Below are 19,207 nucleotides of genomic sequence, written 5' to 3'. Positions count from 1 at the left end.
TTTCAAGTACAGAGTTGGAGTACACAGCCTGAGCTGAGGAGAGGCCAGTGTGTATGTGAACTACAGGAGGCCAGGATACTCAGGGCAGGACAAGCAGGGAAGATACCTCCTGGGGAAGGAGGAAGAAAGGTGATTCACCGGATACCTGGAGCCACCAAACAAGTCAAGTCAAGTCAAAAATTTGTATCGCGCACTACTCACCCGGAGGGTCTCAAGGCGCTTGAGGGGGGGGGTTCGATACTTATCAAATAGCCAAGTTGTGAGTTGTTTTCTGAAGGAGAGGTGGTTCTGTGTAAGACGGAGGTGGGTGGGGAGGGAATTCCAGGTCTTGGCCGCTAAGTAGGAGAAAGATCTTCCTCCCATGGTGGTTCTTTGGATGCGTGGAATCGCGGCAAGGGATTGATTGGACGATCGTAGTTGGCGGGTGGGGGTGTAGAAGGTCAGGCGCGTGTTGAGGTATTTGGGTCCTAGGTCGTAGAGGGCTTTGTGTGCGTGGGTGAGGAGGCGGAATGTTATTCTCTTGTTGACGGGGAGCCACTGAAGGTCTCTCAGGTGATCGGAGATGTGATTGTGGCGGGGTATGTCTAGGATGAGTCTTGCGGAGGCGTTCTGAATGCGTTGGAGTTTTTTCTGCAATTTGGCTGTGGTTCCGGCATAGAGGGTGTTTCCGTAGTCCAGACGGCTTGTGACAAGTGCTTGAGTGACTGTCTTTCTTGTTTCGGTGGGGATCCATCGGAAGATCTTTTTGAGCATGCGTAAGATGTTGAAGCATGATGATGAGATGGCGTTGACTTGTCTGGTCATCGAGAGAGAGGAGTCTAGTATGAATCCCAGGTTGCGAGCATGGTCCGTTGGTTTGGGCGCGCTGCCTGGGGCCGGTGGCCACCATGAGTCGTCCCATGCGGAGAGGGATGACCCAAGGATGAGGACTTCCATCTTGTCTGAATTCAGTTTTAAGCGTCTGTTCTTCATCCACTCGGCTACGTCTTTCATCCCTTCGTGTAGGTTGGTTTTGGCGGTGTTTGGGTCTTTGGTGAGGGAGAGGATCAGCTGTGTGTCGTCAGCGTAGGAGATGATGTTGAGGTTGTGTTGGCGTGCGATGGATGCAAGGGGGCTCATGTAGACGTTGAAGAGGGTGGGGCTCAGCGATGATCCTTGTGGTACGCCGCAGATGACTTCGGTGGCTTCTGATCTAAAAGGGGGGGAGGCGGACTCTCTGTGTTCTTCCGGCGAGGAACGATATGATCCAATCCAATGCTTTTCCTTGTATCCAGACGTTGCTGAGACGTTGTACAAGGGTGCTATGGCAGACCGTGTCAAACGCTGCGGAGAGGTCCAGGAGGATGAGGGCAGCTGTTTCCGCGTTGTCGAGTAGTGTTCGGATGTCGTCTGTGGCTGCGATGAGGGCGACTTAGCTGGACCACCAACATTGGGTCTCCGGAGGCAAAGAAAGTGACCTCACAGTGCAAGACACGGGCAAACAAGGCAAGATCAGAACTTGATATACCTCAAAGCAAGCAGATGAAAAGAGCCTAATGTACCCCAAAGCAAGCAGATAAAGAGCTTAATGTACCCCAAAGGAAGCAAATGAAAAGAGTCTAATGTACCCCAAAGCAAGCAGATGAAGAGCTCAATGTACCCCAAAGGAATAGGCCAGATTATACCGCATGCATTTAAAACGCATGTCATTACAGCGCAGTCATTACAACAACTGTGTTGTTACATCGCAGACAATTACAACGCAAATCATTACAAAGACCTGCTGTGGGCGGGGGCGCTGGATGTTGGAATAGTATAATTTACTATTCCAACTCCCGTCTGTGCAGACACTAGGGAGGTGTTGGATTTGAAATCCACCTTCTGCCCCTACAGCAAGTCGTAACGGCTTGCCTTGTAATGGCATGCGATGTAACGACGCGGCCGTTGTAATGACCATATTGTAATGGCATGCGATGTGTAAACATTGTTGTAAACTATGTTTACCGTCCTAAGTAGGCAGATGAAAAGAAAGGGAAACAGAAGACACCCATTTACTTATCAAAACCAATGCCAAACATCCTCAGAACTGTTGAAAAGTTCCTAAATGTTCCCAGGTTACGCAGCTGGCATAGCACCGGGCACGTGCCAATGTGTACTAATTCAAACATAAAACTGATTTTGCAGCCACAAAGCCAAGTAAGTCGGAAGGCGGCACAAATCTTTCTAGGAGATTAAAGTACTGCAAACAAGCACCATCTGAACCCAGTTTGCGAACACTTAGACCAGACTTCTTTAACCCAATTAGAGAACAGAACGATGGGAAAAGGGGTTTTAAGGACAATTGCACCTATCCTGTATATTACCTCGTTTTTTATGGTGCCTTCTCAAGATTCTGCTACTGAATTGATTTTCCATTTTCTTTGATTTATGAACTGAGATGGTTATTATACAGATCTTCACTATACTATTTTGTGTGCTGGATCAGCTTTGAAAAAATTCTTTAACCCAATTACCCTGGTCTCGAGGGGTCCTTTATTTGTCAGAGGCCACTTTTGATGATGGACAACTTGTGATTTCCTTGTCCAATTTTTATAGAATTCTATACATAAGAAGCTTTATCTTTATCTAAACAAGGTTTGGACTTTTAAATGTATACGTTTTGAAAGTGCTATTTAAATGGTGTGCCCTTTATGACGCGGAGCATTATCGTGAGCGAAGAATGCCCTGAAGTAGATTGGAGTGTGGGGCAGAGTCCCACAGGCCGGTTTGAGATACTCACATATCCTGTCAGCCTTTGAAACATGAAACCCTAGTTTAGCATCGATTCACACGCAACATTATTAGCCTGCCATGCTCATGGCAGTGTGCGCTACACAATGATGCACAGACATGGAAGAACCCTCAAAAGTGGGCAGGAGGTGAGAACTTTTTGTAACTTCCAGCCCAGTCTTGTGATACCAGTGAAACAGATTACACTAGTTGTGCTAAAGAATAACTATTACGCTGATGAAAAGACAGCCGCCTGGTGTTTGAAAGAAAGCACATCACTACTAAATATATATATATGTTTTATATAGAAAGAAGCCATAGAGTATCAAAGTCTCATTCTGTGTTTACAGACAGGGCCTTGGAGTTGTGACCGCGACATGTGTTTCGCTCCATCACAGTTGATAGGTTGATCTAGGAAATGCATTGAGGCACACCCCAACTCCAGATGGAACCTGCTAGTGTGCGAAAAAGAAAACAACAAACTCTAAGAATAGAAAAATATAGATGATAATCCTCTAAGTACTGCTGAATAAACTTGGGCAAAGAATCAAAATAATACAAAAAACTAGATTCCAAAAATAATGAAGAGTAAATGCAGTAATGCTGCAAATTGAGCAGTAAGGTGTCACCGCCTCCGAAACGTCTGACCCCTTGCCAAGCTCTGGTGGGGGTGGTAAGGCACGTCTTGGGCATTCCACGATCACAGGGAGGGACGAGCCTCACACACATGCTGGTGAAGTAACCTGGAAAGAAAGGTTTTTATAACCTTAAGGAACGAGAACAGCCATTCAAAGTTTCATTAATAGTTTTCAACTAGATTTGTTTAGTTTCATGTAACAAAGACCAGGGCCCAAAGGCTGCCCAGTGGTGCACATTTCAATGAAATCCCAGTCTTGTAAACCAGTAAACTTTCGACGTAGACTTCGAGAAATGCCAGAGAGGTCCAGGAGAAAGTTTAATCATCCACAGAATGGATGACTGGGTGAAAGGATAAACGGGTCAGGAAGACGGATGCTGCAGACGCGGTTCAATGATTACTGTACACGTGACACAAACATCTTTGACCTTACACTGCCTTTCTTATAATCATTTAGGACTCATGTGGGGTAAAGACCGCCAGCAGACCTGTGACATAGTCAGTGTATCATAGGCCGCAGTTTTCTAAAGTCGGGACCCCACTGCAGTTTATGGAGGCAAATTACCTTTTTGACGGGGAGGATCATTAAAAAGTGGGCAACACCCTATAAATGAGGCAGATAGGGGTGTGCTATGGAGTTAGTGGGCTTCGAATACGGGCACTGGAAGTAGAGGTTAAACTAGGGTGCAAGACATCGTAGAAGAAAAATGAAAACAGAGGAGGTCACCCGGATTAAGACTGTCTCCAATTCTGAAATGCACCATTTAAAAATAATAGAAGCTAACCTTGCACATTTTGGAGAATTTGCTAGCTAGTTATCGAAGTAAATATTGGCAAAGCCAATAGGTCTCGCCCATGGATGAACTATTAGCTTGGCAATTGGGTGGGGATGTGGATAACAGGATGATTTTAAAATGCTCTATAAAGTAGCCAGATCTGGCTGCTTCATTGCACTTTTTAGATAGAGATTGTAGAGACGGGGCAGATGGGCGGGGGGAGAAAAAACAGGGAGTGGGGTGGGCATAACTTAAATAAAAAGAAAAAAAAAAGACTGGTTGGTAAAGGTGAGAAGAAACAGGGAGGGGTGGAGAGAAATTAAATAAGGTATATAGAAAAGATGAGCTATGACGCAGCCAGCGTTGACCAGTCATAGAAGAGAACAGTACCTGGATTCCAGTGCGAGCAGCAGATAGCCAGAGGAGGGGCACGAATCAAAGCCAATGAATCAGTACTTGGTCCTTGTGCAATAGCAAGAATAGGAAGTGACGAATGGCACGCTCCGCCCAATGAGAAGGCAGCAAAGAAGATTGACAGTGATGCCAACGAATGGTAAGCTACGGTTTGGTTCCAAGCGCATTACTGAATACAAGATTCTCACGTGCGAACGCGGTTGCTCTTGTAGTCTCAACCCCAAAACTGGCTTGGGCTGTATATGTTCAACCAATGATTGTTCTAGGCCTCTCTTCGGGTACCCTCTATGTATGTAAAGCTATTTTTTGCTCTGGCAACATGAAGTGCTTAATTTTTTTATTTCAGCAAAATGAAGCCTACTTTTCTGAATACAAAATGGCTGCAGCGGGCTCTTGAATTTCTGAGAATCAAAAACGTTGGCTAAATGCATTTGCGCTATCAGCACACTACCATGTATAGATCTACCTCATTCGGGGACGAATAACCATGTATCATGTCTGAAACTTTTTACTGTGGTACAAAATTTTCACATTCTAAGATAGGAGAAAATAATACTTCTACTTTTTTATTCAGCCGGTCACATCTCAAGTAAAATTCAAATATTTCACAATGGGGCAATTCATCACTTTCCACAACCCTCCTTTAGTAGGTGTCTCCAACCTGGTACATATTTGAAGTCATTAACAGAAATAAGGGTTCACGAGACAGTCCAATTTTTAAAAAAGTTAAATTTATTTTCTTGAAAGTTACAAAACACATGAAAACGTCACCCTGTTTTTCACGACTATTATACTGCTTCATTGGAGCCGAATTTCTGCAGAGTATGTTTCATGTGGAAATCCATTGGAATGGAATTGGTTTCAAACCCGGTGAAAAAAATGTAATTTTCTTCAATCCCTGTAGTGGTTTAATGGCAGAGTGCCAGGTAGCGTCCATCTACGCCTCAGAGGCAGGGCAGATGTGAAACATGTGTTGAGCCTTTTTGTGTGTTCTATGAACATCAATAAAATAAATTAACTTTTTCGAAAATGGGATAGTTTCATAAACCCTCCATTTCTGATAGTGACTGAAATTCAAAAGTGACTGACAGAAGACAGAAAACCTGAGATTTGCAAATTCTACCAACAATATCTACAAGCCTGGCCCAGAATAACTCAAAAACTGCTGAAAAGGTTTACATCAAATAACAAAAAGCACACTCTCAGAATAAAGAGCTACTTTTATTCCAGCGCTGGTATAAATCTTATTTTTGTCACAGCGACAGCAACATTGTCTGTGGGCGCTTGAAGGGCAGAGACTTTTTTTTAACCCCTTCCTTTCATTTTTTTGTCACCTGGCGGATCTGCAGGACATGGCACAATGACCTTAGTTCAGTATGCTTAGCAAGTGCCAAAATAGGTGTAAATTCATCAAAAAGGGTCAGTTATCAGGAAAACAAGAAGTGTCTTTTCAGTAGAAAGTGCACCTGGTGGAGGAGGACAGATGTGCTTTCACTGACCCTGTAATTTACAGATGTTTGAGGACAGTCGAGGGTTAGCGAGGCATCCAGAGAGGTCTTGTGTAGCCCAGTTCCTAGCCAGATGTTTCTGGAGATTGACCGCTCTATGGAAGCCAGGGTGAGGGGGTGGCGGACGAGGACTAGTCAGTGAAGGAAATCTCCGCAGAGGTCCAGAGAAAGACCAAGGTGCCCCAGAGCTCCAATGAAGCTCATGGTGAAATGAGACCGGTGCAGAGGATCACAAGGAAGGTCAAGACTAGGAAGGCCGAGAGCCAGAAAAGGTCTACGCGGAGCTCTCGGACAGCCGCAAGACACAGAAGGTCTCCAGAGTGTGTCTGGAGACCCCTACGAGAGTGCTCCACAGACATGCGTGGCGAATACTGGCTGTAGGGGGACCAGGATCCAGAAAAAACATCTAAAAGGCATAGTACTGATTAAGTCTATGGCTTTATGCTTCATTCACAAGAGGCAAAACCTTTGCAGAGGGCCGAGTAGATCATCACAGACATGGGAAGGCATGGGCCAGAAGAAGCCACCATCAACAATCACAGCTCTGAGGAGGCCCCAAGCCAGAGGAAGCCTCCGTAGAGCGAGGGAGAGGCTCGGACCAGGCGCTGATGGACAAGGAAGCTTCCATAGAGCATAGTTTGGTGGTGGTCCGAGGGCCAACAAGGGTGCCACAGAGCGCCGATAAATTCACGAAGGTCTATTGAGTCTTGAAGGAAGATTGGCAAATCCGGAGTGGGCAAGATCCAGAAAAGGCCTCCACAGAGGTCTGGGAGGGCTCCGGCCAGACAAGGTTTCCACGCCGTATCCAGGGGCAGCCAATGCCTACATGGACCTCCAGGAAGGCCCAACGTCAAGACAAATCTCCATGGAGAAGAAAAGACAAAAACACGACAAAACCCGCAGAGCACGTAAGAGTCGCAGCTCGGAGGATCGTCAAACAAGACAACAAACGCAATCACTCAGAAGCCAAGGATCGGACAGGAACCCCCGAATGGAAGCGCAAACATGAATAGACCACGACAAGCAGTGACCATCGCAAGAAGGCCTCCAGAAGTTAGAGTCTAATTTCTAACACTTCGTCCCCCTATCCTGTGGAGAAGATAAACGAGCATGGAGTGTCCAAGCAGAGAGACCAAGGCCTGATCTAGATATCCTGGGATAATGAGTCCATATCGCTAGGTGGCGAGTGATCGGAGCCAGGAGGGCCACTTGCTGAGGTGGTCTCCAACAAGAAGACCCCTCCAGAGTAGCCCTGTTAGTGCCTAGAGTCAGGGCGGCCTTCCAATATCCCACAAAATATGGGTTATTGGGGCCGCCCCCACATGGCCAGAAGAGGCCATACTGAATAAACCAGACGACCGCATGACTTACGAGACGCCGACACTTTGTTCGCGGCTTTTACAAAATGTAATTCTTCATAAAATAAGGGAAACTTGGTACACCTTGGAATTGTGATAACTCAGTGATTTTTTGAAAATACTCAAGTCTCAAGCTAGAAGACCACTGTGAAGCTTTATTAAATAGAGAATTCTAAACAAGCCCCGAAGAAGTCCGGTCACGGACGAAACGTGTTGGCTATTGGTTTTAAGTATCTCTTGTGAATAAAGAATTTGTCTACTGAAGAAATCTGACTTTGGAATTCTTGGGAGAATGTTTGGAAAGACAATGGAACAATATGTACAACATTATTGATACTGTAACAACAATTGTTGAAGTGTGCGGGGTCACTTTGGGTATTTTGATTTGTAAAACAAGTTTCTTGTTTTCTAATATTGGGATCTAGGGGATTGTATCCCAGACCACCTGCACCTATACACACGCACACCATAGGGATTTTGTTACCAGTGCGGGCAAAGTAGCCTTAATCCCCTGTTCTGGCTTGATTTCTGAATAAATGCCGCTCTGGGCTGTATTCCGAGTTCTTAGATACACATGGCATGATATTCTTGAGGAGGGCGATGGGAAGCGGACCCGGTATGCTTCGGTGGAGCAGATTCCAAGCTAGTACCCCCAGAATCATAGCAGCCTCTACTTTCAGGTGATACTCGGCCAGCAGGTCCTCTCAGAACCTATAGTTACGTCAGCATTACTATAGGAAATGCCTTTTATGTTTTGGTAATAACTTTGGCACCATTTAACAACTCTTCATAAAACTTTCCAAAAGGTGCTCTTTTTTGACTATTATGTCCATGGAAAGTTTGAGGGTGATCTGTCAAGTGGGGGCGGAGAAAAAAAAAAAAGGGGGTCCCAAAACACAAACAAGACATGCATTTTCCATAGACTTCTATAGGGAGGGCTATCGCAAAAACTGCTGAATGGAATTATACCAAAAAGAAGCCCCTTTGACGCCTGCAGCAGAAACATACAACTTGCAACAGCCAGGAAGCCACTTTTATGTTCCAGTTTTCAATGGATCACTCCCGCCGAAGACCTGCTCTGCTACTGCTTGCAAGAAACCGTTCTTGAATGTGGTTGTGAATTTGCCCCCAAAGGTCTTCCGTGGCGTCTGTCTACGGTTAGACTACACCTAGGATTGTTAGTGATGTTTGAATGTTGGGGTTCCCTATGGATGTGGGTTCGGTGGTGGTGGCCGTCTACGGTTAGACTACGCCGTGGATAGTTAGTGCTGTTTGAATGTTGGGGTGCTCTGTGGATGTGGGTTCAGTGGTGGTGGCCGTCTACGGTTAGACTACGCCCAGGATAGTTAGTGATGTTTGAATGTTGGGGTTCTCTGTGGATGTGGGTTCGGTGGTGGTGGCCGTCTACGGTTAGACTAAGCCTAGGATAGTTAGCGATGTTTGAATGTTGGGGTGCTCTGTGGATGTGGGTTCAGTGGTGGTGGCCGTCTACGGTTAGACTACGCCCAGGATAGTTAGTGATGTTTGAATGTTGGGGTTCTCTGTGGATGTGGGTTCGGTGGTGGTGGCCGTCTACGGTTAGACTACGCCGTGGATAGTTAGTGCTGTTTGAATGTTGGGGTGCTCTGTGGATGTGGGTTCGGTGGTGGTGGCCGTCTACAGTTAGACTACGCCCAGGATAGTTAGTGCTGTTTGAATGTTGGGGTGCTCTGTGGATGTGGGTTCGGTGGTGGTGGCCGTCTACAGTTAGACTACGCCCAGGATAGTAAGTGATGTCTGAATGTTGGGGTTTCCTGTGGATGTGGGTTCGGAGGGGGTATTGGTCTACGGTTAGACTACGCCGTGGATAGTTAGTGCTGTTTGAATGTTGGGGTGCTCTGTGGATGTGGGTTCGGTGGTGGTGGCCGTCTACAGTTAGACTACGCCCAGGATAGTAAGTGATGTCTGAATGTTGGGGTTCCCTGTGGATGTGGGTTCGGTGGTGGTGGCCGTCTACGGTTAGACTACGCCCAGGATAGTTAGTGATGTCTGAATGTTGGGGTTTCCTGTGGATGTGGGTTCGGAGGGAGTATTGGTCTACGGTTAGACTAAGCCTAGGATAGTTAGCGATGTTTGAATGTTGGGGTGCTCTGTGGATGTGGGTTCGGTGGTGGTGGCCGTCTGCGGTTAGACTACGCCCAGGATAGTTCGTGATGAAGTTAGGACCCTGACTGTGCCTAGATGAACCTATGGGGTAGATGACCCTAGAACACCAGGTGTCCCCCCAAACCCTATGAGTACGGGGACCATCACTTTAAGTGGCGAACAGGAAGTCCTCTCAGAACCAGGAGGGTCATGAGGGCAAGGAACCCATGAGACAGACACAATGGAAGAGTGGTCAATACATGGGGAAGTGGAAGGGCAGGGTGGGTAAAGCGAGAGTCCAAAGCTGGACTAGACCGGGCAGAACCCTCTAAGCCTCACACGGGCAGTAGCTCTAGAAGGCAGGAGGCCCCTCTAAGTCCACCAGGGAACTCCCTGCCACCACGCCATTCCAGTCCTGAGCTTTCATGTCACAACACAGTGCACTCTGGTAGCTGTGGTCTTTATAATTAAGGCTCTCCGTTTTCACGGATTTTTACAGATCAATACAGGCAGAAAACAATGTGTCGTCTGTCTGCATTTATTTTTAAAAGTGGATAAAAACAGAAAATACGGTTCTTTTAAGTTACTCTTCGTGCTGTCTGTCATGAATTATAGCCCAACAGCTGAGCAGATGGACAGCACGGGAAATTAAAAAACAGGATGACATTTCTTTAAATAACTGCATGTATCAACATACATTTCTGGTATAATGCTAATATTAGCCAGTGGATGGACTGCTATGTAATATTTGGCAACTTAAATAGCTAAAATACGACAGAAATCAAAGTATGAGTGCTTGTCTATCATTTAAGTAAATATGGAAATGTACAGTATTACAACTATATTTATATCCAAAACATAAAATAAATATGGATAAATACAGACGGAAAAGTTTAAAAAAAACAAAAAAAACTAAAACCACTAGCCCAGTTTATAATGCCTCTACTGCATCAACTAGAATAACCTTCTGGGCTACAGTGGATTGTAAAAAGGGAAGAAGGAAGTGGACTGGGTTGTCCTGAAGACATGGAACCGAAATTAGAGCAAGAAGGGGGTGGACGGGGCGAGTCATAAGACCTGTCCTTCCTGTTCCCGGCCGGATGAAGAGGAAATGCGGCATCTTTACGCTGAAGGGTCACAGGGAAGGAAAATAAGATTGTATCCGAGGCCGTGGGGCGGGAATCCCAGTGTCCACCCAGGTCTGCCTGTTGGGACCCTTTAAGCAGTGCCTAATTTGTATTAAACAAAAATTTTCTGGTCAAGAGTCCACTGCAACTCACACCACACATCGCCCCTCCCATGCTGTCAATGACAGCAACAACACAACTACTAACCATCACACTGCTACACGTGGGACAATTCAGGCCCCCAAAGCTAAAACGTTTGGCCAAGGCGGAAGGTAATAGTCATTTTTAATGTATATTGAATTAATAATGGACTGTTGTGGTCATCTCTAAATAAGCCAGACAGCGCCACCTTTTGGCAGACTGTCGCAAGCGCTGGTGTTGAGGATTGCGTGCAGGTGCCGAGCACAGGAAAGCACCGGCTCAAATTAAGCACTGGCTGCAAACTTTCTCTGGTCTCTTTCTTGCCCTGGTCTCAAAATATCAGGGGCCAGCCTGGGTGCCGTCCCCTGTCCTACCTGCTCTGTCCCCAGCTCTCATGCACCCCCCTCTGTCTCTCACTGCTCTCACCATCACATCTCAGTATCTTGACATATATGACAAATACTGGCCTAAATGCCCCCCCCCCACACTCATTCATAATTGTTTCTCTTCAGTCAAATCTCCCCGTCATCCCCCTCGTCCCCAACCTACCCCACCACGACTTACTCCCACGTTCATGTCCCTCAAAACCGCACTATCCCTGGACCCCTGTATCCATCCCTCCTACCAGCCGCCACTCACCACTGGTCACTTTCTACCTCCCTGTTTGTGCGACTGCAGTCGTACATCCGTCCCTCGAACCTGCAGCCACTCGTCCCCCCCCCTCACTCCTTCCCCAGTAGTTGTGTGTGTGTTTTTCTCCCTCTTTCTCTCTCTCTTTCTCCAAATAACTGACTAACATATCCACCACTTAAATTAGTTTCATATTCCACTATACTAATTCAACACTAATCCTTTATGGGTTCCGGAGTAGCGTGCTACTCGCCGAAAAAACGCTTCAATACCCCATCAAGGGTAGCAAGCACAATATAAATGCAAACCTTTTTCCCTCTTCTATCCCTCCACTATCCTTCTCAATCCAAATAACGGACTATATCCACCACTCAAATTACTTTCACATTTCCCTATACTAATTCACCATTAACATTGAACGGGTGCCAGAGTAGCGTGCTACTCGCTGAAAAAAAGCACTTCATCCCCCATCAGGGGTAGCAAGAGCTATATAAATGCAAACCCTTCTGTCTTCGCTATCCTTCTCAATCCAAATAACTGACTAACATACACGCCACTCAAATTACTTTCATATTTTCACTGTACTAACTCACCACTAATCCTTTCTGGGTTCCGAAGTAGCGTGCTACTCATCAAAGGAAGCGCTTCAACACCTCAACAAGGTTGGAAAGCACTATATAAATGCAAATCTTTCCCCCCTCTTCTATCCCTCCACTATCCTTCTCATGCAAATAACAGACTGACATATCCACCACTCAAATGACTCATGTTTCACTATACTAATTCAACACTAATCCTCGTAAACTCCTTAGCACACGTTTGTTAGTTCAAATGATATACATGTATTTCACCATAGAACAAAAATACATTTCAATAAACAGGTCCATGGTTATACAGTGGACTATGTTTATTAGGTTAGGGTGATTAGATAGTGCTCCTAAGTGGCAGTGTAGTTCGTGACATATAAAGACGATGTTTAATTAAGTCTATTTTTGTGAGGTCATGTGTTGGTTTTTAAATCGAGAAATTTCTGTGGTAGTCTGGGATTTTCCATGCAAATCCTCGTGGAATCCTACGTTTACTTCTAATTTGGCAAAATATATCAAAATATGGTTTCTCCACTCAAAACTGGGACAGAACATATTTATGAGTCATTAAGTGACTATATCATCATGTGAAAAACACACAGTATAGGCATATTCAAACATTTAAAATATTTGGTTCACATTTTCCAGTTACCCATTTATGGATACTTTTTAGTTATTAAATGGGCATTCATAAGCTCCTATGATTCAATATCTCCCATCTCTAGAGTGTGTTATGTGCCTAGGAAATAATGAAGCTCGTGGTCAATGTTTAGCCCAAGTTCTCCATATTTGTTTGAAATGGGCCATAGACCTTCTGTTTTTACAGAAGCCGCCATGTTAATCACGAGCTGTATGTTTTTCAAAAAAATGCATTGTTAACAACAAACAGTTAATGAACTTTATATTGAAAATGTACTATGTTGAACACCACCATATCTCAGTAACAATGCAAATACGTCTTTAAATAACAGTAACATAATGCTTATAAAAGTTTGCAATGCGATATGTTCATTTAATTTTAATTTAATTTAATTGCGGGTTTATATAGCGCTAGGAATCGACTCCCGGAGGAGTATCTCTACGCTTCGACCGCTGGGGAACCCATCCTGGCTCACCCTGAGAGATGGTCCCTAATGGGTATCTCTAAGGTGCGACCAAGCATCCCCGGCGGTCTGGGGGGGCCGTTGTGAAGATGAGGCAAGCTGATGCCCAGAGTTGCAGAGTGTGGTTTCTGACTGGAGTAGGCACCGAGGCGAGAATTATCGAGCCCGCTGACCCTGGTCCACGACCTTGCCGCGTCGGGAATCGAACCCTGGTCCCGGGCCGTTCTCTCATTGGACCTACAAGTTACAATGCTCAATTTTCTTTACCTAACAGCCTTGAGAAAGTCGTGGGTTACATTCCCATAACGACGAAACACGTGTTGGCTGTGACGTCTCCTGAAATAAAAACTACATCAAAGAATACCTTGAATAATAAGGACCTGTTTATTGAAAGGTATTTTCGTTGTATGGTGAAATACATGTTTATCATTTGAACTAACAAACGTGTGCTAAGGAGTTTACAAGTTATGTGTGGCCCTTGCCAACTTTAGAAGAGGGAGAGTGGTTCTCTTCTCCTTATAGAACCGTCCCAAGATCTACCTACTTTGAACAACATGGGTGGACTTTCCTGTGTGGTGCCAGTACCTAGAACCGATACCACCAACTACGATCAAACTATCAACACTAATCCTCTATGGGTTCCGGAGTAGCGTGCTACTCGCCGAAAAAGCGCTTTGACACTTCGTCAGGGGTAGTAAGCGCTATATAAATGCAATTCCAATACAACCCCCAGTGGGTGCCCTGTCACGCCCTCCGCCCCCTCTCACTCCTTCCCTCCTGCTCGTCCCCCAGAGCCGCCTCCATCTTGTCCTTCCTCCGGCCCAGCCCCCCTCGGAGATGCGCAGATGGGCCGGGGTTTGATCGGCTCAGAGCAGCCCCCCCCCCCCCCTGCCCCCCTCCACCCGAGATAATCCCCCGTCTGTGCCTCCAGCTCCATAGACCAGGCAGAGACCGTCTGTGACTGCTGAAGGGGGCCTGGTGGGAGCGGCCGAGAGTGCACAGTCTGGACTACTGCACACAAGTGCGTGCACACACAATACGTGACCTCACAGCTGTGCATGGACTGATGCACACACGTGTGCACACACAACACGTGACCTCAAAGCTGAGCATGGACTGATGCACACAAGTGCGTGCACACACAATACGGGACCTCAAAGCTGTGCATGGACTGAGGCACACGAGTGCGTGCACACACAATACGGGACCTCAAAGCTGAGCATGGACTGATGCACACACGTGTGCACACACAACACGTGACCTCAAAGCTGAGCATGGACTGATGCACACAAGTGCGTGCACACACAATACGTGACCTCAAAGCTGTGCATGGACTGAGGCACACGAGTGCGTGCACACACAATACGGGACCTCAAAGCTGTGCATGGACTGAGGCACACGAGTGCGTGCACACACAATACGGGACCTCAAAGCTGAGCATGGACTGATGCACACACGTGTGCACACACAACCCGTGACCTCAAAGCTGAGCATGGACTGATGCACACAAGTGCGTGCACACACAATACGGGACCTCAAAGCTGTGCATGGACTGAGGCACACGAGTGCGTGCACACACAATACGGGACCTCAAAGCTGTGCATAGACTGAGGCACACGAGTGCGTGCACACACAATACGTGACCTCAAATCCGTGCATGGACTGGTGCACACACGTGTACACACACAATACGTGACCTCAAATCCGTGCTTGGACTGATGGACACAAGTGCGTGCACACAATACGTGACCTCACAGCTGTGCATGGACTGATGCACACACGTGTGCACACACAACACGTGACCTCAAAGCTGAGCATGGACTGATGCACACAAGTGCGTGCACACACAATACGGGACCTCAAAGCTGTGCATGGACTGAGGCACACGAGTGCGTGCACACACAATACAGGACCTCAAAGCTGAGCATGGACTGATGCACACACGTGTGCACACACACAACACGTGACCTCAAAGCTGAGCATGGACTGATGCACACAAGTGCGTGCACACACAATACGGGACCTCAAAGCTGTGCATGGACTGAGGCACATGAGTGCGTGCACACACAATACGGGACCTCAAAGCTCTGCATGGACTGAGGCACACGAGTGCGTGCACACACAATACGTGACCTCAAATCCGTGCATGGACTGGTGCACACACGTGTACACACACAATACGTGACCTCAAATCCGTGCTTGGACTGATGGACACAAGTGCGTGCACACAATACGTGACCTCACAGCTGTGCATGGACTGATGCACACAAGTGCGTGCACACACAATACGTGACCTCAAAGCCGTGCATGGACTGATGCACACAAGTGTGCACACACAATACGTGACCTCAAAGCCGCGCATGGACTGATGCACACAAGTGTGTGCACACACAATACATGACCTCACAGCTGTGCATGGACTGATGCACACAAGTACGTGCATACACAATACGTGACCTCAAAGCCGTGCATGGACTGATGCACACAAGTGTGTGCACACACAATACGTGACCTCAAAGCCGCGCATGGACTGATGCACACAAGTGTGTGCACACACAATACATGACCTCACAGCTGTGCATGGACTGATGCACACAAGTACGTGCATACACAATACGTGACCTCAAAGCCGTGCATGGACTGATGCACACAAGTGTGTGCACACACAATACGTGACCTCAAAGCCGTGCATGGACTGATGCACACAAGTGCGTGCACACACAATACGTGACCTCAAAGCCGTGCATGGACTGATGCACACAAGTGTGTGCACACACAATACGTGACCTCAAAGCTGCGCATGGACTGATGCACACAAGTGCGTGCACACACAATACGGGACCTCACAGCTGCGCATGGACTGATGCACACAAGTGCCTGCACACAATACGTGATCTCACAGCTGCAGGCGTGTGTGTTCACACAGTGCTTGGAGTGCTCCACGCGTGTCTGTGCACGCACAGCACCGGGGCTCTGCTGCAGACAAGTGTGTGCACAGCACACCATCAGAGCGATGCTGCAGACACTTGTGTGCACACAAACACACAGTGCATCGACTGCTGCAGACCCGCCTGTACACGCACACCGTCAGAGCGATGCTGCAGACACGTGTGTGCACTCAAACAAAATCCCGGCGCTCTGCTGCCTACAGGTGTTTCCGTGCACACGTCAGTGCCCGGACTGCTTTTAACATGTATGTGATATAGAGCAAACCTGGCTAGAGCAAGGAAGCACAGGAACAGTCCTAATGGTTAGTGTTTTGGGGCCTGCAGAGCGCTCCGCCGCCTCTCGGCGCTATAAAAAGCCGCATACATTAGAGAGCTGGTGCCCTGCTAAGAGAGGGGTCTTCTGACCCGGACTGGGCGGCGGGTATACCTATCAAACCAGTGCTCGGCTGCTCCACAGCCCTGAAAGGGTTTGAACTTGCACGCACACACACACACGCACGCACGCACACCCACCGCCACCGCAGCTGTCGCCGAGCTACACACATGCTTTGTATTTGGAACTACAAGTTACTGTGTTGCATTTTCACATTTGCAAAGTGTTGGCTTTCTCGATCACTATAGATAAATGCTTCGAAGCGCTATGCAGCTTTATATAAGAACAGTAGGTTTAAACGACATGACAAAACGCCCCACAGTGTGTGAAACAGGCCCCCCTCACTTCTCCAGTCCGTGCCCCCCCTCCTGCTAGCACCCCCATCCACCGCTCACCCACCCCCTCCCCCTTGAGATCCCTGGCCCGGGGTGCGACAGGTTCACCCCTGTCTCCCCTCTCCAGCCTCCCGGTCACCCACACGTCACTGCTCACCTTTGACCTCTCCTTCAATCCTCACTCGTCACACCTTCTGTCACTCACACTGAACCCCTCCTTCTCGCCCAGCACTCCCCACACCCGGCAGCCCCCCCCTCACACACATTTTATTTATTTATTTTAAAAGTGTCATATAGCGCTAGCTGAACCCGTAAGTATCAGAGCGCTTTACAAATACACAATAAACAGCAGAAGGATATTACATTACATAGTAGGCAGTAAGGAAACAAACCAAAGAAAATAATACAGCAAGGTAAATAAATATGCAGTGGGGCGGGGGGGGAAGAGAGCAATAAAAGAAACAGGCGAGAGTGACACTCCCTCACCGGCACAACATGGACACTACTTGATTTGGAAGACCCCCCTCTCACCCTGGAGTCAGGGGCCGGGGGGGGGGAACCCCCTACCAGTCCCCCCTCACACCGGCACAAGTTAACACTTAATGGAAGTCCCTGTGGACTCTCCCTCCCGAACCTCTCACCCCTCCAGTCTTGAGCCAGGGGTGACCCCCCCTTTTCCTCCTTTCCCCTCTCACACTCCCCCCCCCCCCCGCTCCCCGCTCCCCGCTCCCCCTCACACACTCCCTTCACTCCCCTCTCTCACACTCCCTTCACTCTCCCCTCTCACGCTGACACTTCATGGGCGCCCCTGTGCCCTCGCACCCCTCCAGCCTGGCCCCAGCGGCCGGGGCGGCCTCGACTCACCGCCTTGAGCTGCTCCAGCCGGTCCTTCATGGCGCCCCCTGCTGCCCTCCCCGGGGGCTCCGGCGGTGGCGGCGGCTCTGCCCGGGGGTGTGGGGGCTCCTTCCCGTCCCAGGCCGCTGTCTCGGGGCTCCCTTCCTCCCTCCCTGTCCGGCTCCGGCTCCCCCTCTGAGCCGCCTCTGATCCTCGACTGAGCAGGCGCCGGGCGGACCTAATCCGGGCACAGAGGGCGGGCGGGGGCGAGCCGCGGCTCACCTGGGCGGGGGCACAGGGCGGCCAGGGCGGGGCAAAGGGAGAGCTCCTGCTCACCTGGGCGGGGTAGAGAGGCCTCCTTCCTGCTCACCTGGGCGGGGGCCCAGGGCGGGGGCAGAGTGTGGCCCTTGCTGCTCACCTGGGCGGGGGCACAGGGTGGCCAGGGCGGGGCAAAGGCAGAGCTCCTGCTCACCTGGGCGGGGGCACAGGGCGGCCAAGGGAGGAGTAGATAGACTGAGAGGGGCCCTTCCTGCTCACCTGGGCGGGGGCACAGGGCGGCCAAGGGAGGAGTAGATAGACTGAGAGGGGCCCTTCCTGCTCACCTGGGCGGGGGCAGAGGGTGGCCCTTCCTGCTCACCTGGGCGGGGGCAGAGGGTGGCCCTTCCTGCTCACCTGGGCGGGGGCAGCCGTGGGTGGGGTAGAGAGAGGCCTCCTCACCTGGGCAGAGGGGAGGGCAGTTTTCTGCCCAGCTCCTCCTTGCACACCTGGGCCGGGGCAGAGAGAGGTTCACCCCACCTTACCTGGGCGGAGGACAGGGAAGGGACCCATCTCTGCTCACCTGTGCGGGGCACAGGGCCCGAAGGGACCTCAGCAGCTCACCTGGGCAGAGGGGAAGGCAGGACCACCACCCGAACACCTGGGCCGTGGCAGAGAGAGACTCCTCCCCCCTCACCCGCAGAGGGGGGCGCTGCACTCACTGGGAACCATTTATAAGGAGCCTGAGCGCAGGTTTCGGCTCACCTGGGAGGGTCAGAGACAGGATCCTTCCTGGTTACCTGCTCCGAGAGAGAGAGATGCTCCTTTCTTGATACGAGGACCAGGGCAAAAAGACCCCCCCCCCCAACCTGAGCCAGGACAGAGAGAGCCCCCATACCTGAGCCAGGCGCGCAACACCCATTGGGCTCACGGGGCTTCAGCCCCCCCAAATTTGGCCCTAGTTGCCCGCCAGCCTGAGGCAGAGGGATGCTCCTCCCTGCTTCCTTACTTGAGTTGAAGTACGGGGGCTCTGCTCTCTGGGAGCTATCAAGGCCCCCCCACTCTCCCCTGGGCAGTGGCAGAGACAGTTCTGTGCTGCGCACCTGGGCAGGAGCAGCAGGGCCCATCTCCCCCCCCCCCCTGGTGGGTGCAGCAAAAACACGTCACGGTATTGTAAAGTGGTAAGGTAAGGCCTACCACGTGGGCAAACGTATATCAGTAAACGACACAGACACAAGTGACCAGTTAGCCGGAAAGACCCCGAGCGGTCTTCCGCCTGTTTATTTATACCTCGGGACGAGCCCGCCCC

General features: G+C 49.1%; 1 protein-coding gene across 3 annotated transcripts in view; it reads right to left on the bottom strand.

Annotated features, from left to right (window-relative positions):
* Window positions 1-17,884, bottom strand: part of STX3 (syntaxin 3) — a 284,482-nt gene extending 266,598 nt beyond the window's left edge. For 2 of the 3 annotated variants that reach the window (XM_078677102.1, XM_078677203.1), the window contains exon 1: window positions 17,674-17,877. In XM_078677102.1, coding sequence (XP_078533228.1) covers window positions 17,674-17,703 — 30 coding nt within the window. In that variant the 5' untranslated portion in view covers window positions 17,704-17,877. Of the gene's footprint in view, window positions 1-17,673 lie in introns of all 3 variants that reach the window. The other variant, XM_078677140.1, reaches the window with a different exon arrangement.
* Window positions 17,885-19,207: the final 1,323 nt, after the last annotated feature.

The sequence above is a fragment of the Lissotriton helveticus genome, chromosome 1_1, assembly GCF_964261635.1.
Source record: "Lissotriton helveticus chromosome 1_1, aLisHel1.1, whole genome shotgun sequence".
Classification (NCBI taxonomy): domain Eukaryota; kingdom Metazoa; phylum Chordata; class Amphibia; order Caudata; family Salamandridae; genus Lissotriton; species Lissotriton helveticus.
This window is presented reverse-complemented; position numbering and strand designations above follow the sequence as displayed.